The sequence below is a fragment of the Caloenas nicobarica genome, chromosome 1 (genome assembly GCF_036013445.1).
Source record: "Caloenas nicobarica isolate bCalNic1 chromosome 1, bCalNic1.hap1, whole genome shotgun sequence".
Lineage (NCBI taxonomy): Eukaryota > Metazoa > Chordata > Aves > Columbiformes > Columbidae > Caloenas > Caloenas nicobarica.
Genome location: NC_088245.1, coordinates 68,371,062 through 68,398,930, shown reverse-complemented (window position 1 = coordinate 68,398,930; position 27,869 = coordinate 68,371,062). Strand labels below are relative to the sequence as shown.

The 27,869-nt window shown below is 46.5% G+C and overlaps 1 protein-coding gene across 1 annotated transcript in view; it reads left to right on the top strand.

Annotated features, from left to right (window-relative positions):
- The window catches only part of IQSEC3 (IQ motif and Sec7 domain ArfGEF 3), a 100,832-nt gene that overhangs the window by 61,238 nt on the left and 11,725 nt on the right, over positions 1–27,869 (top strand). The window contains exons 3-6 of the mRNA XM_065643995.1: positions 3,329–3,617; positions 9,839–10,932; positions 16,900–17,061; positions 27,703–27,825. Coding sequence (XP_065500067.1) covers positions 3,329–3,617; positions 9,839–10,932; positions 16,900–17,061; positions 27,703–27,825 — 1,668 coding nt within the window. The remainder of the gene's footprint in view (positions 1–3,328; positions 3,618–9,838; positions 10,933–16,899; positions 17,062–27,702; positions 27,826–27,869) is intronic.

The following is a 27,869-nucleotide window of genomic DNA, read 5'->3' as shown; positions in this document are numbered from 1 at the left end:
CACTTCAGCAAGAGTATTTGCTATTACTTTCTGAACAGCACAACAGCCAAACCAGCAGGGGGTTAAAAAGTGTATATTTGGCATAAAAACATCTAGCTGAAAAATGCTTTTGAGTGCTTCAGTGGAATCTGATTTTGGTTTGACCGAATTTTGACCCTCAGAAAATCCCACGCATCAGCACAATACATTCTGAATGGGTGTATCCAGTGGGCTCAGAGCATGCATGGAGGAGGAAGGCAAGGTTATACGTGTACGTGCGGTTAGCTCACGTCCTTGTCCTAGCACAGTGTCTTTAGGGGCTTCAGTTAAGCACTATGAGTGGGAGCGCTGAGCTTGGTGGTGCTTCTCACATGTCTGTGACTGAATGCATGCACTTAGCGCTTGCAATCTTAGGGCTCTCCTGTGTCTTGAGGAATATCCTAGATGACAGATGAGCTTCTGAGCATTTTGGGTTGGTCCAACATCCTGTGCTTCATTGGCCAGGGTAAGAATCAGCTCCAGTGAGAGTACCTAGGGTCAGACACAGCCCAGTCGTCAATGGGTAGGTCCAAGGTCAAGCTGGGGACTCATTCTGCAGGTCAGAGTCCAGATCAAGTGGGTCCATGGCCATGGAAGGGGAAAGGCTGTGGCAGAGCTGGAGACCAGCACCCTTACAGTCTTCTTGGGGCAGGGACTGACTGCTCCAGGCTGGACTGAAAAGGGGGAGCTGTGCAGGATATTTGGAGTTGGCCTAGGTAAGACTGATGAGGCCATTAATGTCTATTAGTGCACTAAGGACCCTGACAAGACTTCCCAAAGAGATCGAGGAATCTTCATGTCTGAAGGTGTTCAAGAGGGGACCGGAGAAGGCCTAGATCAAACTTATCTGTCTATGAAAATGGCCCTGCTTTGAGCGAGGACTTGGAATAGGGACCTCCAACCTTCCCTCCCAGCATAGGTTGTTCTGTGATTCTACAAAGCCTGCTGTTTTTTCTTCTGTATGAGCAGTGCATGCGGGATATCCTGTCACTATGAATATTTCCGACTCTAAACTGTGTGCTATAAAAAATCAAATAGGTAGCATACACTGGAGGTGGTGTACAGCCTTGCAGGGCAACAGGCCCCAGTGCTGCAAACTCTTACGCACACACTTCACGTTCTATCATGAGCAGTCAGTGGAGGCCCTCAGAAAAACAGAGTTATGCATATGTGCAAGAGCATCACGTCAGGGAATATTTGCTGGCATTTAGAGTCCATTCATGCCCCAAGGGAAGTCAACTGATTCTCTAGCCTTGGGCCCTGATCTGCCCTAAAGAAAGTCTGTGTAGCACACTGCACTGTGGCCTTGACTCAGCAGAGCAATGTGGGATATGTGGTGTGCTGAATCAGAGCTTATGCATCTAGCTGAAATTGCTTTGTAGGGCATAGTCTGGTCCCCACTGAAATACTTGTGAGGGTTTCAGCATGTACTTCAGTGAAAACATGATCAAATCTATGTTCATCCCGTCATCCCTTGAGCTGAGGATAGAAATTACTATGCTGGTTAAAACGAGAATGGATAGAACAGAGGCTGCCAATAAAAATGCTACAGCGAGAGCTAGAAGGCAAAAGTCTTTTATTAATACTTCATGAAATATGTATGGACGTAGAACAGAAGGAGTTAAAAATGTGTACGTACTTTAGATGTACATCTTCAAGTGTAGAAAAAGGAGTGTTCAATTATATAGTAACAAGGCTAGAACACAGAAAAAATTTATAAGGTGTACAACCTAAAAGGACTAATTTTAATGGTGGCATTTCCTGATTGATGAGGGTGCAGATACGTAGTTTTAAAATGCTTTGACAAAGTTAGTGATATAGTGTTTATATAACAGACTGGTTTCTTCTGTGAATTTATTTTTTAAGTCTAACTGGTGACTACATGCATGTGTATAAAAGAAGAAGCTTTCTACCTTTAAATCCTTCATCTTTCTTAGTTCTGCAGTTATGGTACTGTCTTTGGCTCACCAAATTTGGAGCCCTTTTAGAAACTGTGGGAATATTTCTAAATATGATTGTTAAATCTACTGAACAGACAAGCTGCCATTGTAGAGAATAAACTTCCTTTTAAAGTACTAGTAAGTACGCAAAAGTGCTCCGAGGCTTAGGAGGCAAAGTCTATTTACAGTTAGAAGGCTTGGGCTCTTAAGTGCTTACATCGCTTTTGAAAATGAGACTTAAATGCTTCAAAGTAATTTGAGCACTACACAAAATCATATCTAATTTCCGTGATTTTGCTCTGACATGAGCATCAATCATAAAATGGTTTGTTATCTAGATGACAGCAGAGCTGGTTGTATGTGGAGCAAATCCAAGAGAAAGAAATATGATTCAGAAGTGAATGAAATAATTTAATGGTGTTTAAATGTGCGAGGCAGTACACATCCATGGTTTCAATGGAATTAAGTGCGCTGGTTCTGTAGTAATTATTTCCAAACTAGATGTTGCTCTCAGCTAAATACTCATTCCCTGGAAATCAGTGAAGCTGTATCTGATGTACACAGTGCAGTAGAACCCAGGGTCCATGAGGACTGGCCTGTATGCTATTGGAAATCATAAGTTATTCCCCTGTAGCAACGGGAAGGAGACTAATGTAACAACAAACAAACACTCTCATGGTTCAAACAGTCCCACAGAATACCAAAATCTTGTTTGAAGTTAGATGGGTTTTGAAAATATTTGGCAAGAGAGGTTAACGACAGACTTCCTCAGCACTTCAATGGATCAGACACATGCTAATACCATCCTGTCCAGAGCAACATATCACCTCTATTAGAGTGCATTGTTGTCAAGCCCTGGTTTCACACACTTAGTGCTGTCGCTGACAGAAACTCCAGGGGAAAACTGGATTCTTGGGATCCAGACTTCCTGCCAGATGGAGCCCTGGGGTACACAGGGAGATGCTGAGCAATAGGCAGCAAGGGCACCAGGGGTGACTGCCTGCTGCTAGCTGCTCCAGGGAGCAGGAGAGGTGTCTGTGGGCCTTGCCACCTTCTTTGGCCCTTCACCTCCAGCTGCAGCACCACGAGCAGAAGCAGCTGGGCAGCTCCAGCAGTCACAGGACTGGTTCATATGGTGTGTGCAGCTCAGGTGCCTGATCTCAGGGAGGGAGGGATCAGAGCTTTGGCTGCATCAACCTGAAGTCCTGATCCATCACTGAGAGAGACCCACCCCTCACAGCATAGGCTCCCTAAACATTTAAAATGCAGCTCAGTGAATGAGTATAGTGAACAACAATAAAGATAATCGTAAATAAAATATAATTAAAAAAAACAAATAAAAAAAGCGAAACATTGCGTTTTGTTCACAGTGACGATCCCAGCGGTTCCACAAGCAAGAAAGCCGGGTGTGAAACGGAGGATCCGAAGGAGGCCGGCAGACAGAGTGGCCAGGAAGGCAGGTCCGACACCCAGACGCTAAAAGCCCAGCATGCGGAGCTCCAAGAAGAGCAGGCAGCGGGGTGTTCCCCTCTGGTGCAGAAGGCGAGCCTCCACCACACGGGCTCCCCAGTGAGAGTGCAGCGCAGCAAAGGGACGGCCTCGTGTTCCCATGCAGCTGCCTCCGATTATGAGCTCTCCCTTGACCTAAAGAATAAACAGGTACAGAGGCTTCCTCCTCAGGCTGTGGGAAAAGGGGACGGGGTGGGTGGGACTGCATTCACACTGCGGTGGGACATCTTTCAGCAAGTACTTTAGCCTTTTGTGCACCCTGAGCTTTTGCCCTGCCTGAACAGGCTATGTGGGGCTGATGGAAGAAGTAGCTTCCCCACCTCTGACTGCTACACCCTTTCACTCAAACCTGCTGGGCTCAGCTCCTCGTTGCCTGGGTTCTGTGGTCCAAAATGGACCAAGATACTTAGTTGTGACTGTAGGCTTAGAGATGGGTTGTAGGCAGCCAAGAGCTGTGACATCCAGAGGTGCTGTCTTGCTGACAAGCGTACAGTGCCTGAAGGGCTCCTAGCATCTGATTGTCCCAAAAGATCTCCCTCATGGGAGAACTCTCCAAGAGCCATCTTGCTTTCTTGGATCACACTAGGGAAGGCCCCCAGCCCACTTCCGCATTAGCCTCTTCAAAGCATGAGCTTTCAGGGGAAGTGAGGTTTGTTCAGTAAGTGTCCTGCACGGTGTCTGCAGTGATGTTTGTGTACTGCTACCATCACTGCCTTCAACCCAGTGATGGATGCTGAAGAGACAGGCAGGTTTACCAGGCTGAGAGAAAATTATTCAGTTCTTGAATTCGCAAGCTTTGCCTCCTGTGCCCGAGGCTACAGCCTAGCACCAGAGCAGAAGCCTACCCGCCTCTAGCTGCACCTCCTGATGGGCTCACAGCAGGGGATAACGGGACAGGGACTAATAGCAGCTGGCCTCCTCACTCAAAGGCAATGAGGTGGAATGTGCCCCCACCCCAACCCTGCATCTCTGCAGATTACAGCCCAGGAGAGCTGTTGTGCAAAGCGAAACCTAAAGAATTGTTTCTGACTTTTACCTGGGATGGCAGCTCAACCAGATGCTGTTTGATATGCAGACTCTGCAGTATGTGAGATGAGGGGCATAAGCATCCAGGTTACTTTCAGTGGGAGAATTCAGTGGGAGCTGTGCTATTGCAGATGAAGGGTCTTAGCTAATGAGGTTCCCACAGAAGAAGCTGCTGCTTCTGGGACACCTCGCTACCACTTCCCTCGGGGCATCGCTGCTGTTCCTAAACATACATGTCAGATCAACGACCCACTGAATTCCTGAGCAGAAAAGAGACCTTGACTCTTTAGCTCCGTCTTTCTTAAAATACTACATACACAACTCATCCAGAATTCTTGCTTCACACCAGGAAAAAAACCAAGAGATACTAATTAACTGGCTTCACAAACTGGTGTGGCATATCATCAGGGTGGGCCAGATCTTGCTGCTATATATGGGTTTAGCCTCCTCAGTGTCCTAGAGCTGCTCTGATTTGTCCAGGGGAGTGTCTGTCCTGTGTTTTTTAAGCTTTAAGGTCATGTTGTCCTATCACTGTTCTTGCAGGAGAGGTCAGACCTGCCCTGGATGCATGTGAGACAGAGGGACATGTTATCTGCTCATTCATTAAATTCTGATGCCTTGCGGTACTGACCTTGCAGGGACCTAGCCTATCTCATAAGTGAAACCACTTTTCTCACAGCGAAGGGGGCTTAAAGTACATGTGCTCCTCCAGCCCAATGGATGTCCTCAGTGGATTGCCTCTAGTTCTGGGAGGGAAGATTTTCAGGGAGTGAAGAGTATTAATTCTTCCAGTCTTGCCCTCTAGTATGTGTTTTCATAGGTATTCCTGTCAACTTCCTTGTCAGGTAGTTCTCTTGAAACCGGAATAAGGGTGATAGAACCCTCACAAGACTGTCCCAGTGGTTCCCTAGTAACAGCACAAATTATAATACATTAATAGAACTTACAGTAAGAAAAAACAGGTGGAAGGAGACATTTTAAATCTCACAGTGAAGTCACATTTAGCTTTTGGGAGAGGACCGAGTGCTGGTAATGAAGGAGAGTAGCATACAGCCTCGGTGCAGGGCTTGGAGGTGCCGGTCATCTACCAGTCATTGCCGTGCAGTGTCATCCTAGACGGTTGGTGAGGGGAGTCATGGTTCCCCTTGCTCTCTGTCTCATGAAACACAGCATGCTGACAGTGCACAGAGCAGAAGTACACTATGCTGGGAGGCTGGAAAGGAAACTCAAGTGCCAAAGTTCCCTTATGTTTAGACTCTATTATGGTGTTGGGAAAATAGAGGGGATCACAGAAGAGAGGAGCATGCTTTCAGGCATATGTACTCTTCTGCTGTCTGAAGAGCAACAGATGTCCCATGTGTGAAGGAAAATGTCCTATTAATACATGACTCCTATAGCAATGTCCTTCCATTGTGAAAGGCTGGTGGGAGGGAGAGGCATTAAGAATGAGTGACATAGAGCATGTATGCTCTGTATGTCTTCTTAAAAATTTTTTTTACAATGCATGCATTGACTTGAGTGACTCAGATTCTGTCACTGAGCCTGATTCTCTTCTTACTAACATGGTGGCATGTCACCATGCTCAGTGACAACCTGGGTGAAAAAACAGTTCTAACTGAGAATAAGATCAGGCCCATTCTCTCCTGGCATATTTATGAATTTATGCCTATGGGCAACAAAGCCATGGGGTGTGCACCTCAAATGTTTGGCCATATCCAGGCCTGGCACTTCGGCTTCCCTTAGGCTGACCTTGTTAAAGCTCCCTTCATGTGCAATCCCTCATGGCAATGGATATTTCCCAGCCATTTCTAATTCAGCCACAAGGCCTGAATTGCTCAAATTGAGTGTTCGTATTGAGGCCCAGAAATGTATTAAGCTAATTATTCTTTGAAATCCTCCCAACCCCCTCCTGCTTTTCCCTTGCTTTGGCACCGGCCATCAGATCATTCCCCAGAGAAGTGCAGCTTTAAGTAGGCAATTACTTGTGATTCATAGGGTTTATTAGGAGTGAGAGAAGGCCAACCATGTCTGGCCTTTCTTGCCTCTCAAATGGGAAGAGAAGTTTCCTCCAGCAGGCCAGACATACATCTCCATTACCTGTGACTGCTGTGGTGCTAATGGATGCCCTTTCCTCTTCTCGAGGGGAAGAAAACAGGTCAACAGCTGTGCGGAATCCTTAATTCCTCTGGAGTGTCAGTTAGCTCGACCTGATAGCAAATGTGGATGTCTCAGACATCAGCAAACAGTAAATGGCTGGGCTGCATCGAGGAGAGAGAGACGGAGACCCGCTCCTACCAAGCAAGGGTGGGGAAGGGCACTTCTCTATGGGAATGCTGCTTCTGCCTTTGCCAGCCTTCTCAAGCATCCTTTGGACCAGTCGTTGGTCCTTATTACCCCAGCCACAAGTCACTGTAGGACTCCCCTTGCTTTGGACAGGGCTGGATGGCCCTGGACCACATGCAGAACCCATCCCTGCACACCTGGCATGAGCTGGAGCACAGACTGGGTTGAGACTACTCTCACTTCATATCGTGTTCTGCTCCTTAATGCTTTAGCCCTTTGGGAGGACTGAGATAATGGCCTGCAAAAAGCTGGTGATGATTTTGCAAGGTACTGACAGCTTGCATCTTTCCTTTAGACTTTTAGAAGGATCTCTCCTCTTAGTAGTTATTAAAGTCTGCCTTTTTGGGAACTGTCCTTGCGTGAGATGACTGGCCTTTTACTTCAGATCAGCAATGACATCTTGTCTTGGCCTCTAATAAGATCAGAGCTTAAGAATTTCATGTTTTCAGAACGGCTGTCACCTCCTTGAAAACCTCAGATAATTATAAGGCTCTTGCTTCTGCTTTATTTTGCATTTTGCTATTATCATGTCCCTCAGATAGCTGTGTCTGTCCCTCCCATTTGTTCCTCTTTCCCTCCCACCACAATCAGCTCCACACTTTGATTAACCAGACCATTATATTAAGTGCTCACAGTCAGTTGTCGATAATAACTGAGTGGGACCTTTGCAGGTTATTGGTTTAATTTGCATTTATCTGTATGAACCTTTCTCCTGAAGGGAAGGGCCAAGGGATAACTCAGTCTCTTTCCAGGAAGGCCAACTTTGAAGAGATGTGTCAAGAGTGCTGATTTTATGGTGAGATTTCAGATGGTCATTTCAGAAAGGACAAAGAACCCCAGCAAAACCCTTCTGCTTGCTACCTAGCATCTCTTTTTGTCCCTGTATTCCTCTTTCCTGCCACATCAAACTCTGGGGATAAGCAGACACCTTTTTTATCCAAAAGCCTACTGGAAGATTGTGTGGTAAATGAGCCTGAATCCATGATAACTGTGTGGGTGATTTTCAGCATCAGTTCTGCAGACCCTTTCTGGGAGGACAGCGGGGCAAGGATTAGGCCAATGTTTTTTAAATTAGGCAAACAGAAAACAGAAGCCTACCTTATGTTTGAGCACAAGGCAAAGGGTCCTTCCTTCTTTTCCAGCAATGGAAATATGAAAGGATGTGTGTCCGCCCACCCGCTCACTTCCAGAAATGGCAGCCTCCCACCCAGGGCGGCAGGATCCCCAGACCTCTTGCTCCCTGAGGTGGTGGGGTGCCAGTGGGCAAGACCTTCAGTATTTTCTCCAGCAGCCAGGAGACCAGTGCAAGGACTGGCTGGCTGAGGTCATGTTGTTCCTCTCTTTCTGTGGTCTCCTAAGGTCATAGCATCTTCCCCCACTTCCAGGGAAGTTAGTATTGGAAAGATGCCAGAGATGATTTACACCTCTCACAGCTGTCATTCCAGGCTTTCACTTGTACCTAGATCACTCACTGATAGTTTTATCTGCAACTTGCGTAGTGTTACAAAAAAGGAAAAGAAGAAGGAAGTGCATGATATGACATGACTCTGCAAGCTGAGGTTCATGCCTTAGTCTCAGTTTGACTACGAAAACCAGTTTGCACTTAAACTCAGATCTTCTGTGAACTCAGTCCTTCATCCTGTGAGTACTGGGCCAGCAAGGCATGCTGAGGGGCAGGTGGTATCTGTCTGGAGATAAGGATGCAATCAATAAAATTCATCCTTTGGATCTGCTAATGAGCTCATACTCACCATGTGAATGATGTAGTGAATTCTCTGTTAATTCAGGATTGATTTTACCAGCACTCCCAGTCCTGCTCTTCACCTTCTTTTTGGCTTTTCTGTGTGTGCACACGTACATATAAACACTTCAGTCTGCACTTGCACTCTGTCCTGTGAAGTGCTGACAATGTAGAGTTTAGCTCATAGTTCAGCCCAAACCTCAGTGAAGGTAATTCAAGTTCATCCTCCATTTTTCTTCAGTCACATCATCCACCATCGTCTTCGCACTGTCCCCCTTGTCCTCCATCAGTTACTCACTGGAACCAAGTCATCTAACATTCTCTTGTAGCATGTTAGTGAAGGTCCAGATGCAGAGGAAGAGTGAGGGGATTACCAGGAAGTATAAATACTAGACTGCAGAAGAGAAATTACCATACATACTTGCTTTGTTGAAGCGTGTTGAGATACAGCTTAGCTGTGTGTGTATGTATTTACATGTGTGTTTGTTGTTAGCAGCTCAGGGAGGAGTAAATCTTCCTTCTACTTGTTCTTAATATCTTGTCTCAACATTTAAAATCTGGATTTTTTTACTTTTCAAAACTGAGAGTCTTTCTTTTCTTGGGTAGTTTTCATTTCACTGCTGGCTGACACCTGAAAAACTCAGATATCAGAAAGGAAGACGCTTTGGAGTTCAGAGTGCTTTTTAGAAGACACTGAACGAACCCAGCCTCCACTAACTTCTACGGAAGCTGATACATATCACTAGCTCCTATGATCAAGCCAACATTTCCCGCATTTAAAAATTAACTTTTCTTTCCTTTTTCTGACTGGTTTCTCCTTTCCCTGAGAGTATTTCCTAAGCTGACCAAGGAGGGGAGGAGCATTAGTAACACTTTGAGACAAGGGATGGTGCTTGACATTACCAGAACACTGCCAAGCAGGGACACTGTATTTGCAGTGATGAGCTTGCCCTAAAGGCCAGCAGAAGTGATTCTGCAAGGGAAGGGCACCTCCAGGCTCCAGCTTGTATGGCCGCTGCTCTAGGAAGGGGCATGATCATGTTACAGCTATGAGGAAGGTCACAGTACTGGTGCTTTAGCTGGCCATGCCCAAATTGGGGCCAGCTGTTGAAATCAGGGGCACATCAGTGCAGGCAAAAGCTAATTCAATGTTAAAAGTTCCTCTGACAATGATTGCAAACTAATCAGTGTAGGAATCGGTGTAACAGAAAGCCATCAGAAGTCAATTAACAAAAAAGAACTTCTCCTGTCTGTCTTTCAGATCGAAATGCTAGAGCACAAATATGGCGGTCACCTGGTATCTCGCAGGGCAGCCTGCACCATCCAGACTGCTTTCCGGCAGTACCAGCTCAGCAAGAACTTTGAGAAGATCCGCAACTCACTGCTGGAGAGCCGCATGCCACGCCGCATCTCTCTGAGGAAAGTCCGGGTCCAGAACTCAGAGAGCTTCTCCACTGAGAAAGCCCTGGTGGAGGGATACAACTTCGTGGGCATCCCATTGGTAAGGTCCCCATCTTTGCCAGCCACCATCAGTGGGGCACTGACTGAGCTGGAGGACTCCTTCACGGAACAAGTTCAGTCACTGGCCAAGTCTATTGATGATGCCCTCAGCACCTGGAGCCTGAAGACCATGTGCTCCCTCCAAGATGGGGGCTCATACCAGATAAGGGAGACCTTCAGTGCCAGCTCAATGCAGCCAAACCAAGACTTAGAAGCTGAGCTGCAGGACAAGGAGAAGGAGGAAGGGCTCCTGCCAGATACCCTACCCAAGAGCAGCAGCACTCTCATGATGGCTTTTCGAGATGTCACAGTCCAGATTGACAACCAGAACATCTCTGTCTCATCGTCTACCTCGGTGTCCATGGCAAACTGCCTCAGCAGCAATGCCCAGGCTGAGCTCTCTCAAGCTAGCAAGGCTGAAGAAAGCCCAGGAGAAGGGGAGGGAGAAGCCAGTGAACAACCAGCTGCCCCAGAGAACTTACCTGAGTCCAGCGCTCTCCAGAACAGCCACACTTTCACCGAGGTGAATGTCAGTACTAATGGCACAGGAGAGAGCAGTGCTGAGCCTGGGCAGACAGCCGTGCAGAAGCTCCAGTTTGATGCTAGCAATGAGACAGGGCAAAGCAAAGGCTCTGAGTCTGAGAATGCAGACAACTCAGAGCAGCTGAGCAGCAGCAGCACTTCTACTTCCGCCAAGTCAGCCTCTGAGGTGTCCTCAAAAGAAGCACTGCAGGCCATGATCCTCAGCCTCCCAAGGTACCACTGCGAGAACCCAGCTAGCTGCAAGTCCCCCACACTTTCCACAGACACCATGAGGAAGCGTCTTTACCGCATTGGGCTGAACCTCTTTAATATGTAAGTGATTCTTCCTCTTTTGTGTTTCCTAGCCTATTTCATACCTCACAGGAACAGGTAATGGTAGGCTCTTGCTCTGGATCAATCTCCAGGGAAGTTCTTTCATATTCAAGGGCATGACTATCTGGGTATGCAATGCAGACCACAGGTTGGCTGCCCAGGAGCTTTTTCTTTAAAGTTCCCCAAGTGCTGGCCTGATCTTCTGCCCAACAGAGGAACAAGCCAAGTGCCCCATGAGTAGTGCCCATGGTCTCCTGAATTCTAAACCTTCAGTCTCAGTTGCTGTCCATTTGGCATCCACCAGCTGAGCCTGGGATCTAGGCTCCTGGTCCACTTTGTTGTAAAGGAACAAGTGTAGCTGGGGATGTAAATCCATGTGCTGGTTTGATCGAAAGCGAGGAAATTTTCTTCATGCAGTTAGAAACTTTACATAGCTAGCACAGTCATTGTTTGGATGTAGTTTGAGAACAAGAAGATAACACCCTGGGACAGAATAAATGTTTTTCTTCAAGTAACTTTCCCCTGTTTTTGAATTGGAACAAAGAGAATGTAAGAACGTACTGTTATCTTAGTTGTTGTCTGGGAGCCAAGGTCTTTCTCAGCTCTCTGTCTGCAGGTGTGAGGCAGCTGGGAAGGGGGACATGGATGGGACAGACCTTGTCTGACATCCAGACTGATCAATGAGAATATTCCATGCCATTAACATCATGCCTCACATTTAAGGAGAGTAGGGTTTTCCAGCTAGGGAGATGGAGACCCATTTAAATTCTGCTCCATTTTGGTTGAGTTTGGTTCTGGAATTCCTTAGTTTGGCCTTTTGCTGTTCTGCTGGTTTGCAGTGGGTCTCTGGGCCTTTCTGCCTTTTTGGCGTTTTCTCTCTCTTCCCCTGAGATCACCTGTTTTGGACCAGGGTGCTCTCTTCCTGGGTCTGTCTGCTTGGTGCAGACAGAGTTTGTAAGGAATTGCATTGAGTATCTTCCATTTTATATATCTTAGTAGTAGAAGTGGTATTTTAATATTATTTTGTTATTTTATTAAACTGTGTTTATCTCAGTCTACAAGTTTCTCTCTTCCCTTTCAAATCTCCCCCCCTTTTCAGAGTGAGCAAACTGCTATTGTGGTCTTGATTGCTAGCTGGGGCTAAACTGTGACAACCCAGCCCTGGTTACTTAAAGTGGGGCATTTCCAAGTAAAGAGAGAGAGACAAGGGTAGAGCTGAGCTTAGCTAGCCTGGTATGACTGCTCTGGCTGTCATTTTCCTTCTGGTATTTGGGTAGATTTTCACCTGATAGACCAGGTTTAGTCATCTCAGTCTCTCACACATCTGAGTCTGATATTCTATGAAAAGTTTGTAGGTGTGAAAGCAAAAGCAGAGCGGTCCAGAGATTACCGTCAGAAGAGGTTAACTCGAGGGGTCATGTATAATCTATTTTGGATTGGCAGAAAGCAGCTGAGCTCCTATAAGGAGCTTTAGATTTTCACATTGCCTTTTGATGAGACTTTTCTCTTCAAAGCAAGCCATAAGAAGTACTGGGTTTTGCTCCATCATCACACTCCCAATCTTATGCTGTCTTGGTTTCCATTTGAGTCTCCTGATGAAGGTGCTGGGGATTTAACACACCCATACTAGAAGTATGTTTTGTCACACATTAGCAAGGGCCTTTTGGTGAGAGTGAGGACTAAAGGTTACATAGTCCTAGGCAGAAGTTTTGCACAGACTAGGGGGCAACGCACAGGATTTATATACATGTAGTATGGAGGCAGGAACCTGGAAGAGTTCTTAGAGCTGGGCTCAGAGCACATCCAGGACTGAAATTATGTTAGAGTAGATAAATTTGAGACTCTTACAGAACTGAGGAGCACATTTCACAAGCTCTGAGATCGCATTGTGAACAGGTGGGTCCATGTATATATATCAAAGTCAGGTTCCGGGCGCACTCTGATTTGCCTGGTGAACACAAGCAGGCTGGAATGAGAGAAGGTAGGCACCAGACACAGAGGAGGTTGATTGTGATATAGTTCCAGGTCCACATAGATGTTCTGGTGTTTGTGTTGGGATAGGTGTACTTCCGGAGGGGGATGTGGGGCTCACGTCTCCGCTACTCTGTGTTTCAATAGACTCAGCTGTGCTCAGCAGGAGTCCCTCCAGCCAGTGCGTGTTCTGTTGGTTCCTGTACAGTTGACATGAGCACTGATGCGGAGATAAAGCAGGAGTGAAAATGCTTTTTCCCAGCCTCTCCTCCTCCCCCGATCTGCCTGGCACACATTCATGTGACAGATTAGCAGCATCAGGTCTGTTTTGAGGAAGCAGCTCTGCCATCCTCCTTAATTCAGTGACCTGGGTTCAGTGCATCTTGCAGGTCTCTGTGGAATAGATTTACTGTGGAGTTCCGAAACACAACTTCCTAGCCAGGCCTCCTCTGCTCCCTTGAGACTACCTGCTGAAATAATGTGTGATAGCCTGTAAGGCTGTTTTCTTGACAAAATATTGAAGGACAGGGAGGGAGGGAACTGACCTGTTAGCTCTGGGGAGTGAGGTCTTTATTTTATTCTCTAAGTGGGATCTAAGGGACACATGGCTCCCCTTGTGACACCACAGTGCACCTCCATCTAAGGGGCTGGGAAGGCCCTTCAGCTTTCTGCAGTTACTTGCTTGGTGTTTTCCCTTTCAATTTCTAACAAGGAGCCAGTTTACCATTGTGGGGTTCATAGTGTGGGCACCAACCCACAGGGCACGGAGCTGAGGCCGTGCATGCGTGGGTGCACATCCTTTTTGCTGACCGCTTCCCTGGACCAAGAGCTGAAATTCTCCAGTTGCCAGCAGCATCTGCCATAGTCTATCCGACCTTGCGTTGCCTTTTCAGAAAGCAGCACTCTGGCTCCGAGAAGGCCCCTGGGAACGTGTCGATGCTGTGCTGCTGTGGCACTTTCCTCATCCCCGCTCCACAGTGAGGGGGTGGCATCCTTGGAACGGAGAGTGCTTCATTATGCAGCGCTGCTGTAATAACTCCATGTGTGTGGGCAGCTGGCTGCGTGGGCAGAGGGAAAGCCAGCAGGACGTGAGGAATCCCGCAGCATTTGCTGGCTGTGTTTAACACCCCTGCAACACTGAAGAAAATAGGAGGGACCAGGCTCAGGAGAGATGAAAGTGGAATTGTCTGCTGCACATCTGGGTGAAAGCCGCATGCTGCAGTACATGGGGTACATCTGCAGGTGTTCAGTGGCAGAGATCCTGTATTGCTATCAGGATTTTGTGGGGAGCAAATTGAATCCTGGGAAAAAATCAGGAAAGGCTGCTGTTACTGGAAGAACAGTGTGTGGAAGGATGTTTGAGTTATAGTCTATGCAGTGCAGAAGGCTGTCACAGCTGGACTGTTTTATCCTACATCCTCTTGCATTGTATGTGCCACCTCTATTGAAATCTGCACATCCACACCACTGTATGAGCTGCACTTCTCTGGCCATATTCAGCTTCCAGGACCTTTGGAGTGAATCTAAAGTCAGTCCAGTGGCTTTGGAGTCACACCAGTGTAGCTGAGATCATCCTCGTGCTGCAGACACCATACTGTCCCTTGCCAAATACCACAGTATGCAGGTGGAGGTGCATTTTGTGAATCTCTGTTGCTTAGCTTGACTTTAGCCCTGATCATATGACCTTTGTACTTAGCAGAGAACTTTGCCTGTGCTCTTTAAAGGTGAACCAAGAGATCCGTGTGATAATACAGAAGGTGCACTGTTGCTTTTCCCTGAAGAAGGCCTGGGTTTTTCAATATCAGATCTCGAAGCTCTCCTGGTCATGAATTTAATGGGGTGACTTTTTCTCCCAGCCACTCTCCCCAGGGATGCCACACTGCCTAGGATATTTTCTTTTTGACATTACAGAGTAAGCAGAACTATTTCAAGCCTATCTACTTTTTGTATACGCATGAGGCCCCTGTAAGGAGCAGGCCATTCTCCTGAATGCTGATCCCCTTATAGCTAGACATATGTTGCTCACCCACATCCTTCACCACCTGACAGTGTCACAGTCTGTGCCTGTGCATATCATGCATTCACGTGCTCTGAGATCTCATCCTATCCTTTCCTCACCCCAGGAAACTGCCTGAGCAAGCTAGCTCCTTGAGCCTTGACAAAGATCCTTGAATTTGGGTTAATGATGGGCGTATGGCATCCTGTCATGAAGAAGCTACCCTCTTACCTCTCCCCACTCACTAGTTCAGAGAACAAAAGGAATGTGAAAATCTTCCTGGCATTGCACTAATTTGCTCAGCAGCAGTGCATCATGACAGACCCCCTTCAGTGAAGCAGACTGAAATATAGGAAGAAAACCTCTTGCACAACACACACATGCACACACATTCCTGTCTGTATGGTAGGGCAGGCACCACACAGGCTCACAGCTACTCCCAGGATGTATAGAAGCATGTGCTTATACGAGACATAAGGAGAAAGCCAAAATATTTAGAATCATAGAATAGTTAGGATTGGAAGGGACCTTCCAAGGTCATCTAGTCCAACCCCCTGCCATGAGCAGGGACACCTTCAATTAGATCATGTTGCTCAGAGCTGCATCCAGTCCGGCGTTGAATGTCTCCAGGGATGGGGCATCTACCACCTCTCTGGGCAACCTGGGCCAGTGTTTCACCACCCTCATTGTGAAAAATTTCTTCCTCATGGCTAGCCTGAATCTGCACTCCCTTAATTTAAAACCCCTTGTCCTATCACAACAGGCCCTGCTAAAAAAATATGCAGACACACAGGCTCTGATGAACACATATGGCATGAGAGAAATCTACATGTACAGGACATAGACACACACACAAACATGTGCTTGTTGAGACACATGCACTACCCCCCCAAGAGCTGCGTATGCAGGCACAGACACTGCAGAAAATCACTCCCACAACCATGCAGTCAGGCTCACTCAGCACCATGCCTGTTCTCAGAGAGGATTCACAGCCACAGAGGGAGAAAAACCCTCTGTCTGAGAGCAGCACACAGCTCTTTCCCAGCTCTGACAAGGCATTCTCCAGGTGCATGCTCGCATCCACCCACACACAGAGATTTCTGCCTGAGGAGGTAAATCAATAGAGAAAGGAAGAACAACACAGTTAAAGGTGGGGGAAGTGGAGGAAGAGATAAGCAAATCTGAGCATGGGATTTCTGTTCAGGCAGCCAGCACCAGGCTCAGGTGGGGAAGGTAGAAAGTGTCACTCAACACTGAGCTCTAAAAATGTATGAAAAAGAGAATTTTGGTTTTGTTTTTGTTTTTGTTTTTCCACAGAAAAAGTGCCCACCTTTGTTTATCCCCCTTTCTGCCTTGAGCCTCATTTGCCCATGGGCTGTGGCAGCAATGTCTCCTAAGTCTTTTCACGGTCATGTTTTTATCTTTGTCTTTCTCTACAGGAGCTGCAACCCCATCTTCCCTAAAGCAAATAGTCATGTGCCCAGCCCTCACCCCTGGTCTTTGGGGACAGTTTTCTGTGGGTTGCTTTTGGAGCAGCTGAACCTACTGATATTTCCTGTGCTGTCCGCATGAGACACGCAGTCCAATCATGTCCTCATAGTGCCCCTGAGCAAACCAAGCTGGGGCAGGGAGGATACAAAAGCCTTTGACTCTGGAGCAGATGGATGGCAGAAGAGAGTCACTGATGAGACTGGTACTGTACAGCAGGATCCCTCGTGGCAGTGGGATGGCACTTGTGATCGCCAGGTGACAGCAGATGCTGTGCAAGTGACACAGCAGGTCCCATGGCATCCTTTTGTCCTCAGCAGCAACAGGGGGGACTCCCCCAAGTCACTTTTCCCTGCCCTCACCAAGTCCCATCCCTGCCAAACACATGAACTCCTAGGAGCCCATGCACATACTGAGGACTGCATTGCTGCAAACTATGAGGTGACTCAGAGGCAATAATGCCTCAAAGACATCACATGCAAACTCACCATGTCTCTGTCTTTCCCTTTCAGAAACCCAGACAAAGGGATCCAGTTCCTGATCTCCCGAGGCTTCATCCCGGACACCCCCATTGGGGTGGCACACTTCTTGCTCCAGCGGAAGGGCCTCAGTCGCCAGATGATTGGGGAGTTCCTAGGCAACAGCAAGAAGCAGTTCAACAGGGATGTCCTGGAGTAAGTGTGGAAACCTCTTCTCCTCCTCCTTGCATTGTAAAGGAGTTGCCAGCCCACTCCATCCCTGGCTGCACCAGCATGCAGCCCATCCTCCATGCCCCTCCACCCCCACTCTGCAGGAACTTCACCATTCCCACTCCCTATCTGGCACCTCTCAATGCATTTTACAGCAATGTGCTTCGCCCTTAATATCAGCAGCCCTTTCACTTCAGTCTCTCCTCAGAGGGCCTGCAATCACCTAGCAGGAGCTCAGCACCATTGGGTGATAAAATTAGTGATGCTAGGTTTTGTGGCTGGGAAACTCTGTGACTGGGGTCTCACCCCATCCAGATAAAGCACCTCTGATGCTTTCTGGGAAGTACAGTCAGAGGAGGAAAAATATCTGCTCCTTGCTGTGAGACCAGCAGGGAGCAGTGAATACTGGCTCCACACCTGCTTCTCTTTCTGTCCAGTTTTGAGATGGGTGACCTTTTCAGATTGTCCAATTGGACTACGGGGATAATAAAAGGGGAGCTGGTCCTGTTTGTGGTAATGAAGAGGCCTATGTGAGGAAGCATGCTAAGTAAGGGTTTCTCATTACCACTGCAGTCACAGAGCACTGAGGAACATCCCCACTATAAAAAACTCCAATGGGCTGAGCTGTCCTTTTTCTGAACAAGATCTCAGGTTTCTTCCCTGCTTCTGTTCAGTGGCTGCCTTTGCTGGGTTGTTCCCTTCAATCATCTCACCATGACCCTCTCCTGGTCACACAAGCCATGCATCTCTCAGCCTACATCTCTCTCCTCTTTCAAGTCTTGCAATTTGGGCTGCAAAATCCTGTGAATACCAGAGACCTATAGTACCTCAACACCTGCTTGTTGCCCTGCCTTCCACATTGTAACCATTGCTAACTTGTCAGCCCCCGGTGTCAGAAGAGCAGGGTCTACAGTGCTGGGAAGAAAAGCATCTTATTGTTGTTTTGAGCGTTGTCCAAGATGACAGGCTTTCTGCAAAGCTAGGCCTGAGGAACTGAGATGAGCCTTTGTTTCCTGCTTGGTCCTGATCTACTTCAGATGAGAGAAAAGGAGAAGGCACAGCTCTCTGTATGATAAACAGGGGACAGCAGAAACAGAGGACAGCACTTCTCTCAGCCTGAGAATTGCTACAGGGAAAGCAGGGCAAGTTTGCACCAGAGTGTGAAAGCGAGGGCTGCCATGCAGGGTGATGTGACCTGTGCAGTCAGAGGGCAACAAGCTCATTCAGATACCTGTATCAAGGGTTGACCAGCACTTAATGGTGTCTTTCTTTTACTAGAAAGAAGCACAGTCCTTAGTGAGACCTGCCTTTCCATTAGGCAAGAAGTCCTTTGAACTGGATCCTTTATTATATTCTCTCCAAAATGTTCTCTACCACCCTTGAATTTTGCAGTGGTTTCTCTCAAACCAAGCCAAATGGAGACCCTGAATCCAATATACACACTACTTCTACTCCAGGGAAAGACTGGAGGATGCCAGTTCAAGAGCCAAATCTGGGCCCAAATTTCAAAATTCTTTCCTGCTGCAATTGCTGCTGCTTATTGTTGCAGGTATCTGACCTTTGTTCCAGCTCTTTTTTTAATATACTGTATGGATATTGATTTGGCCAGCAATAAGACATATGTTCTCTCCAGTCTCTTCATGCTGAGAGCTGCAATTAAACGTAATTGCCTCTTTCTCCAGCAAGCAATGTGTGGACTGCTTCCCCTGACAGATACTCTGCTGACGTGCAAACATAACCTCTGCTCAGACAGGGAAATATTGCAATAGCAATAGGCTGGCACTTCCTTGTAGTCCTAAATTTGGCATCATCCCTGCAAATGACCATGTTCTTCTGCCTCACATGTGACTACAAACTGTGTCAGCAGCTCCTGGGAACAGTTCCTATTGTAAAGCTTGGTGTCTGCCTCCAAGCCTCAATGCCAAGGAGTTGCTATGTTGTGGTTGCCTGTTTTTGTCTCTGCATGTTGCAGGAGGGCCATAAAAGTAGGTGGGACACCTACTCCAGCATGCACACTACTCTCAGTTTCCACTGCACCTCTCAATGGAGCATTCCAGATGTCCGATGAAAAAGCGATCCTGCCATCCTGTTTACAGATGTAGAAAGCAAGGCTCAAAAAAGAGAACTGAGCTGTTGAGGCTGTGTGTACATAGACATATCTTGGACATGGACTGTGTGTACATGGACATATATCAAGCAATTGAGTCTTCAGGGTTCAAACTTGTGTCTGATCTCTTCAGGCAAGAGATTATGTTCTTGCACTAACAATTTGTGCTGCCATCTCCTCCTCACAATAAATTGCTGATTTGTCATCCTTAAAGACAAAGATAAAAGTAGATATAAAATATACACAAAATGTTCTAAAACAGGAAGGAAAAAACACACGTGTTCAACTGGTTGTAGCTGTACTGTTTGCAGTACTTTCACTTTCTTCCTGTGTCAGTTCTGATCTTGGGGATAGTAGTGGTTGGTGTTTTTTGCAAGCAAATTTTAATCAACTGCTTGTGAGAGCTGGCTGTGCAATGGCTGCACACCCAGCAGTGTGACATGCATGGAAACAAGGGATTTCCAGAAGATATTCTGGCCCAAGATTATAATCCTGGATATTTTTCCTGTCCATGCTGCAGGAAGAAGAGGGCTGGCAGTGCAGTGTAGTGTGCTGGCCTTTCCAGTGGAATATAGCCCAAGGGCTAATCACAACTTCTTAGCTGTTTGTGTGGGAGCGAGAGGCAGCTCAAAGACCTTTTGGCATTTTAGAACTGTCTAAGACCTCGTCTGGCTCTCATTCCCCATCCAACTCCAATCAAACTAGCTCAAGAACACTGGCACAGGTTGGGAGAATAGACTTTGCAAGGGCTGTCTCGCAGTCCTCACATCTACTCACACTTAGCACGCCAGTACGTGGTATTCCCTGGAGAGCACGAGACAGACAGGATGGCTCCTACAGTAGCTTCTGCACAATTTGCCCAATGTCACAGTCATTTTTGTGGCCCAAGTGGGCAGAAGAACAAGCACTGCTAGTTTTGGCAAGCTCAAATGCCCAGGCAAGGTGGCTGGGAGCAGGCAGTAGTTGTTGGACAGGCTCTGACCACCTGTGAGCAAGTGAGGAAGCCTGCGTGCAGGGAGGGATGTCTCTGCTCTTTCACATCCCAGACCTGGCCCTGGAGCTTTCCTGGCCCATCCTCTCTCTCCCAAAAGCCATTTCAATTATTGATGCCACTTGCTGTGTTAGTTTAGCTTTTGCTTGATGTGAAAACTTGTGTTAGAATAGTGTATTGTAAGCATTGTTTCTATTGCAGCCAGGCTGAATTAACCCAACTGCATGAATAAATAATAGGACAGCTTTTAAAACATCTGCAAAAGTGTCAGCCTCCCTTGTGCACTTGGAGGTGGGGCAGAGCTGCCAAGGTCGCAAACTCCAGACTCAGCTGTAAGTCCAGCCCTAAGTCTATACTCTGCAAACTTCTCTTGGCTTCCACAGATATTAAAGCTGTGCTGGCTGACAAACAAGCCATCCACTGCCTGTTCCTGGAGTCAGACAACAGCTCTCAGGATTGCACAGTGGTGCTGTGAAGATGATCCCTCTTTACTGCCCACCTAGTAAATGCAAAACTCCAGAGAAGTGCCACTCTGGCTGCAAAGCCTCTTATGTACACGGGCAGGGGGTTGTGTGCGGGTAAGCACAGTATGAAGCTTGAGCACTTCGGGATGCTGTTTTGCCGTCCCGCAACTGCATGCCCAGTGCCTAAACTCCCTGAAATTGTATTCTCTCTTCCATCTTCCTACCCTGTCTTTCAACCTTTAACTGATTTTCTTGGAACCCAGAAAAGGTGTCTGGATAACTCACAAGTAATTATATAATATACACTAGCCAGAGGAACAAGGGAGAGAGCAGGGGATTTTCAACACTATCTGGCTATAATTGGCACACATCCTTTGATAACACTAAACTGCTCAAGCCTGTTTAGGCAGATGCAGTATGTCATTTTCTCTAGCAGAAAAGGCTTCAATCTTTAAAAGTAGGATTTATCTCATCTATTGTTAGCCACCACCGAGTTTAGTGTCTTCCATCAATTTATGAATTCCTTTAGTCAATGGAGAGACATAGGTCCCTCAAGAGTGTTGTTTTTCTCAATGTGCTAGTTTAGGCTGGACACCTCGCTTTTAGGTATTTTATGTTACAGGGGATAAATCCCATCTGTAATCAATTTTGAGCATCTCACAATAACAACCACTCACTGTGATCCAGCATCCCACAGTAAGATGCAGCCTCTTCTCCTGGGAATCTGTTGCCACAACCTGCCCTGCAGCCAGCTGGGATGAGTCGCTGGGGACCTACCCCAGGATTTCAATGTCTACAGGTCCAGGGAGTACAGCTGTAAAAAGGTAGCCTGGGCCATTAAAGTGCTGGTCTGGTACTGGGTATTTTTTATCAAATATTCGTGGCAAGTACTGCAGGAAAATAATTTTGTTGCTTTGAAAAAGTCAGGCCCAAGGCATTAGCGCATATTTTTAATATGAGACACATCATAATTCTTATAACCTTTCTTCATTCCTTTCTTTTGTATTACATGTTCAGATTTATTGTTTATTTCTTTTTGTGCACTCTTCATGCTGTGTTTATTTGTTGCTTTTGTTCTCCTTCATTCATACCTCCCTTCACTTTAGTTCATTCTTCCCCTCCACCTGTTTCTGACTCAGGAATTGCTTCCATTAATAGTTCATTCATGAACAGGATAATGTGAGCGATGCCATGAATGGAGCCAGCTGTGCTGCTGGTACTGGATGGTTTGTGTTCAGGTCATGGGATTAGGAGGTGCAGAAGTGGCTGTCCTGGTACACATGCTGTCGGAGGAGAAAGGGGCAGGGATTCAAGCAGAGGAGACATTGTACTGCGTCAGGGGCTGGTTAGTGTTAGGTTGTAAGTTGCTGTTAGACACATTCTCCCTGTGGGTGAGCAGCTCTCCTGTCTGTCAAGCATGTATTGTCTTCTCTTTCTCTCATGGGAAGTCAAGGAGAGAAAAACTGCTCTTAGGAGTGTAAGCGCAGAACTGAGAGCCCAGCAAAGAGACTGTCTCTCAAAGAAGCGTTAGATTCCTCTTGGACTGGCAGAGCGAACTTGACAGGTTATCCAAAACTAGCCTCCTTTCCTCTACTCACTGAGGACATTATGGAGGATCAATAGGGGACTTGCGTTACAGGAGAGTTTGAGCAGCACAGTGCCGCAGCTTGTGCTGTGGAGAAATAGATAATGATTTTATGGAAACAGGACAGAGGAAAGAAAGTATTAGGCAGTTCTGACCTCCTGCTGCAAGCAGAGCTGTGGTACAGACCAAACTTGTGAACAAGAGCAGCTTTCTCATGCTAGGCTTGCAAAAGCTGAAGGTGAAGCTTGAACCTGCCTAGATACCCAGGGAAACAGCTGTTTCCATATTCCCTTGGGGGACCAGCATTCCCAATGCTCCTTGGAGGGGAAGATGAAGGCTGGGCAGAACCTTCCCCTGCATGGCCAATGTGCCAGGAGTGGGAACAGCTCTCCCCGTTGTACGGCAGCTCGAGTGCAAGGCACAGTATACTGGGCAGTTTCTTGCTTAGGAAGAAATGGATGCCCAAGTGAGTAGCCATGTGAGCTACCAACAGCCCTGGGAGGGTAAGTAGGAGCGACTCAGCCCCAGAAAAAAACAGGTAATACATGTAATGCAGCATCTCCCAGAAAGGGAAGACTGGTATGGGCCATGGTCTCTCTTGTAGAGACCACCCTCACACAAGGAGGGCATAGGGGGCAGCATTGGGACACACACCCATACCCACTAGTGCAAGGAATCGGTGAGTCCTACTCACTTTTCTTTCTGTGAGCCTCAGTTAACACATGCAGGGCAGCCTCCATCCAAGGAGCTGAGCTCTTCCTCTGCAGTCCACCCTAAGCCTGGTTCATCTTCTAGAAAGCTGTGGGGTTAGGGAAGCTGAGAAGAGGGATGTTATTTATTAGTATCATTGTGCCTTGTGGTTTTAAACTTTCCACCTGGCTGCCTCCCCCCTTGCACCCGCCCTGAGTGTGGGCTGCAGGTTCATTACAGATGCTTTTAGTTGCAGCCCAGCTCCTGCTGCACTGTCACCTGAGCAGAAAAGCTGGAAAGTAGGTCATTACGCTTGGGCAAGCAGATGCCAGCCCCACATGATACAGCTGCTTCCTGCCTTCACTGAACCCTTTCGCCACAAGGCTTTTTTTGCCATGCTTAGCCCTGTGCTAAATCCTTGCAAGTCTGATGCCAGTATGTCCACCCCATTTTGGGGGGATCTGTGCCCTGCAGCCTAGGAGTCAGCATGGCTGCCACAGAGGTAAGAGATGAGCAGAATGATCCAATTAGGAGCCCACTCTTTGGTCCCCTCACCTGTCTGCCAAGTGCCTCAGGACAGACCAAGCTCCTTGTGTATACAGGTGGCACAAGAGCCCTCAAACTCTACCACCTCATTTATGAGACATGGTGTCAGCACTTTCCCTACTCACTTCAGCAACATGATCCAAACATCCAAAGTCCTATCCCTGCAGATACTGGGCATCTCTAAATGCACCATGAGCGTGGCTTGCTGCAAATCCATGGGGAGGAAGGAGCTGAAACAGGAGGAGATTTTATAAGGTGATTACTCGGCCTCTGCTTCATTACCCATCAGGCCTCCTGGTGGTCCAGGAATAGGCATCTCATAGGCATTCTGCTGTTTGTGGGAAAGTGAACTCAGCACTGGTTTTGGCACATGCACACAAGCTGCTGGTTTATTCCTTGGATGCAGAGAGTTATCTGCTCTCTGCTCAACCTTTGTCTCTTCCACTGGAAAATCCAGTTCTAGGGAGAGACACCCCCCTCATGTGTGGTTACACTGCCTTTTACTTTGCAGCTCTGGAGGGTGACAAGATCAATGTACTTCTTGCAGTACACTTGCCAAAATATGCTATGTCATCTTCCTTGCTCTGGTTTCACAAAGAAAAGTCGCATTGCGTTTCAGGGGACCACAGTGCATTTGGAAAGCTAACTGGAGTCTGTACAGGAGTCTGAGGTCAGGTGAGGCAGCAAAACTTGTAGCCACCTAGAAAAGGAGCAGGAATATGGCAGCTCCATGGCACAAGGCTCTTCGAATGGACTTTTCTCTAATGAATTTGCTCACAAAAAAAATAAAAAATCAGACAACTATGATCCACCTTACTTTCTGTATGTCTAGCAGCAGAAAGTAGCAGCCTTTCCTGATGGCTCCTCTAGGAGCCGTTCCTCAGGCCTTTGGCACAGGCTTTGTCAGATAAATCAAATGCCAGCTCTGGCTGACTCTGCTTGAGTCAAACTTTCTTCCTAACCTGTCCTTTCTGCCTGGTCAACTTTTCTCAGGAAGCAGGACAGAGGTACCCTTCTTTGGGCTGAGAGACAAATGGAAGGGACTCCCAGGAGTTCATCTTAGAATTTACAAAGTAAACCTGCATCTGTCAGTCTGTGAAAGCAACTCTCAAAGGAGATGCTGAGCATAACTGATGTAGCAATGTCTGTTTGAGTTTGAAAAGAGCTATAAACAGCTGCCTTGTCCTACGTGTCCTAATAAAGGCTTGATGATTTCTGTATCAAGGGAATTGACTGTATTATTTGCGATTTGTACACAAAGGGGAGGAGGTGTTAGAGCAGCCTGTGTGTGGGGGACAAGGATTGATCAACAAGGGAGGGAGTGAAAGATATAGGATTTAATGCTGGTGGATTGGGGCTACTAGGGTGACCTTAGCAGGTCTCACTGGTGTGTGTAAGGATTCTGCTTTCACACGTCTGGAAGCAGACAATAACAGCAAAATCATTGGGGTCAATACTGAGAAACATCACGCATTGGAAAGGATTAAAAAAATAATAGCAAAAGTTCAACTGCAGAGGTGGTTGCAGCTGTGAACACAATAATGACTAACCAGAGAAAAACTTTTCTTTCTATCAAAGATAAATTCCAAGTAGCAGAATGCCTTGATGTCAACCCAAGGGACATGCAAGTGTAAGTATGAGAAAAATAAAAATAATAAAGGAAAGAAGCAGTGGAGGAAGTGTTTGCTGTTGCCAGAAACAATATGTGTTTCTGCAGTCTGCCTCTTGGAGAGGAAAAATAGATTTCATGTAAGATTTCCTGTGAGAGCAGCCCCATTGATCCTCTGGTCTTGCTCCTCACCAGTTGTTCCTGCATATTGATTATATGGAGTTTGTGCAGGGAAAGAGCCCACATTTCCTAGTTGAGATCGTAATGACTCCAACCTTAGAAGATACTGAACTCTCTGTGTTCAGCCAAGGCTCTTGGTAAGCTCTTCTGTGGGTGTCGCTCCAATTAAACAATGATATCTCAACTCTTGAATCAATAGGGGGATGGAGGAATGGAGAGACATCACTGAGCATTTGAACCCTGTCCCTCACCCATTTGCAGTAGACTTTTCTTCCAAGAATGCTGCACATGGCATGCAACAGCCTAGCTCTCAAAACACTTCTCAATAGCCTACAGCAAGCTGCAGCACTATAGATGTGACCTACAGACATATCTCCAGTTTATCATAGAAAGGAAGAAGAAGAAATTGATGACAGTACATCCCTTTATTAGCAGAGCTAAAATTTCCAGATAATCCTAGGAAACTGAAGGATCCGGAGGAGAGCTAATCCCCTCCCCCTCTATTTTCCCTGTACCACTGCTCAAACAGTACCAAACAACCTGTCTTGGGGAAAATTTCCTCCTAACCTTAAATTTGGGGTCAGTTTATCCTTTACAATATGAGAAAGCAAAACAAACACAATACAGAGGGTTAAACAAAGGGGGAGGTTGGGAGGGGACAGGGTGATGAATTAACATCCAAAGTATATAGAAGCAGAAAAGATGGAGTCTTTGCATTTTTAATACACTTGTAATGTCAAGGTGGTACCATATGACTGAAGATTGTCAAATTAGCAACTTTGTATTTAAGGAAGGCTTAAAGAAAATGGGATTTTGGCACCCATGAATTTCTTGGTCTGTCAGATAGAATGTGAACTTCAAGAATTTATTTATGGGAAAGAATGACAGATAGGAAGGTAAATGGTACATACCAAAGCCAGTGGAGAGCAGATTAATTCAATGTCTTTCTTTGTTAAAATAACTGGTTTTCTAGACAAGGGACATACAGAAGGTAATTTTAGACTTCAACAAAGCATTTGACATGAGAAATTATTAGTTGACAGTGAAAGAGAGATAATTAGCAGAGGAATCATAAATGGCAGAGACAGTTGGCTGATACACACATTAGTTCCTACATACTCTGCTGAAATAGGAAGTTGGGTCTAAGGGAGGTTATGAGCAGAGTTTTCTGAGTCTAGTCTTTTGGTTAATGCTTGCAGTAATGACCTGAACACAAAAGGTAGGAATACGCTAATCAAATATGGTGAGGCCACATGGGGAAGATGTTGTCATTTCAAATGACCAAAATGTAATGCAGCAAGACTAAAAGCAACTAGATTATTCGACAATACAGACAGCAAGAACTGCAGCCATACGTTTTGGAGACTAATGGTCAGACTTTCATAAACTGGGAAACAAGAGAGGTGGCATCCCTTCTTTGGGTATTTCAATCAGCTAGGAATTACCAGTGTGCAGTGCATCACTGTGAAAGGAAAAGTGAAAACAGATGTAGGAGGTGAAGGATTTCCAGCAGATAGCAGGAAGGCATGGCACTGAAGTATGGTGCAAATGGAAAAGATTGTGTGGAATGGGTAGAAATGTATACAATTAATAGAGTTTTGGGCAGAATTAATTGTTGGGGACTTGTGGTATTTGATTACATGGGCAGAGTTTTACCCAGCCGTGATGTTACAAGCCAGCTGATGTTGCAATGTTGTTTCTGTACAACAGCTTCCATTTCCTATTTTCTCTGAGCTGGCTCTGGTCTTTAAAGACATAATGGATCTTGTTGCTGCAGTGGTTGAGTGGGAGTGAAGAGTGGTGAAGAAGGCATGGGTTGCAAATGGGGATGTAAACTGGACAGGATGGAAGGTGAGGAGAGGACAAATGCAGGAACAGCCCAGTGAACAGAGGTAAGAGAAGGATGGACAAGTGGGTAGTGACAAGTGCATGTGCTGAGAGGAAGGAATGGACAATGTGTGAAGGATTACCAGATGATAGGAAAGGCAGAAATATATGGATCTATATCAATATTGGTATTGATATAGGTGTCTAAATATCTATATCAATATAAATGTCTAGATATCTGTATCTATATAGATACAGATAACTATCAATACATATATATACTTTCTCTGTACGTGTATGTGTAAATATATATGCTGTATATCGTATGATATGGTATGATATGATATGATATGATATATATATTGTGGTGTATATACACATATGCACATATTTATGTGTATATATATATGGCTAGGCACAAGAATTGCTCACCTGCTGTAGAATGCAGGAATCACTTGTCTGAAATCACTGCCCATTTTAAATACGATCTGGGCAGCTGTAGTGGTGTCTCAGGGGCTCTCCCATGGTATTTCCCATGGGGACAGAGCCTTGGCACTGCAGTGAAGGAGCCTGCATGGTGTCATCTGTGGGAGAAGGTGCTGATGAAGGCTCTGTCCCCTCCCACAGCTGTGTGGTAGACGAGATGGACTTCTCAGGCATGGAGCTGGACGAAGCCCTGCGGAAATTCCAGGCTCACATCCGCGTGCAGGGGGAGGCGCAGAAGGTGGAGCGGCTAATTGAGGCTTTCAGGTAAGAGAATGAGCCCTGCAGCCCCACTGCTGCAACCAGGTGGA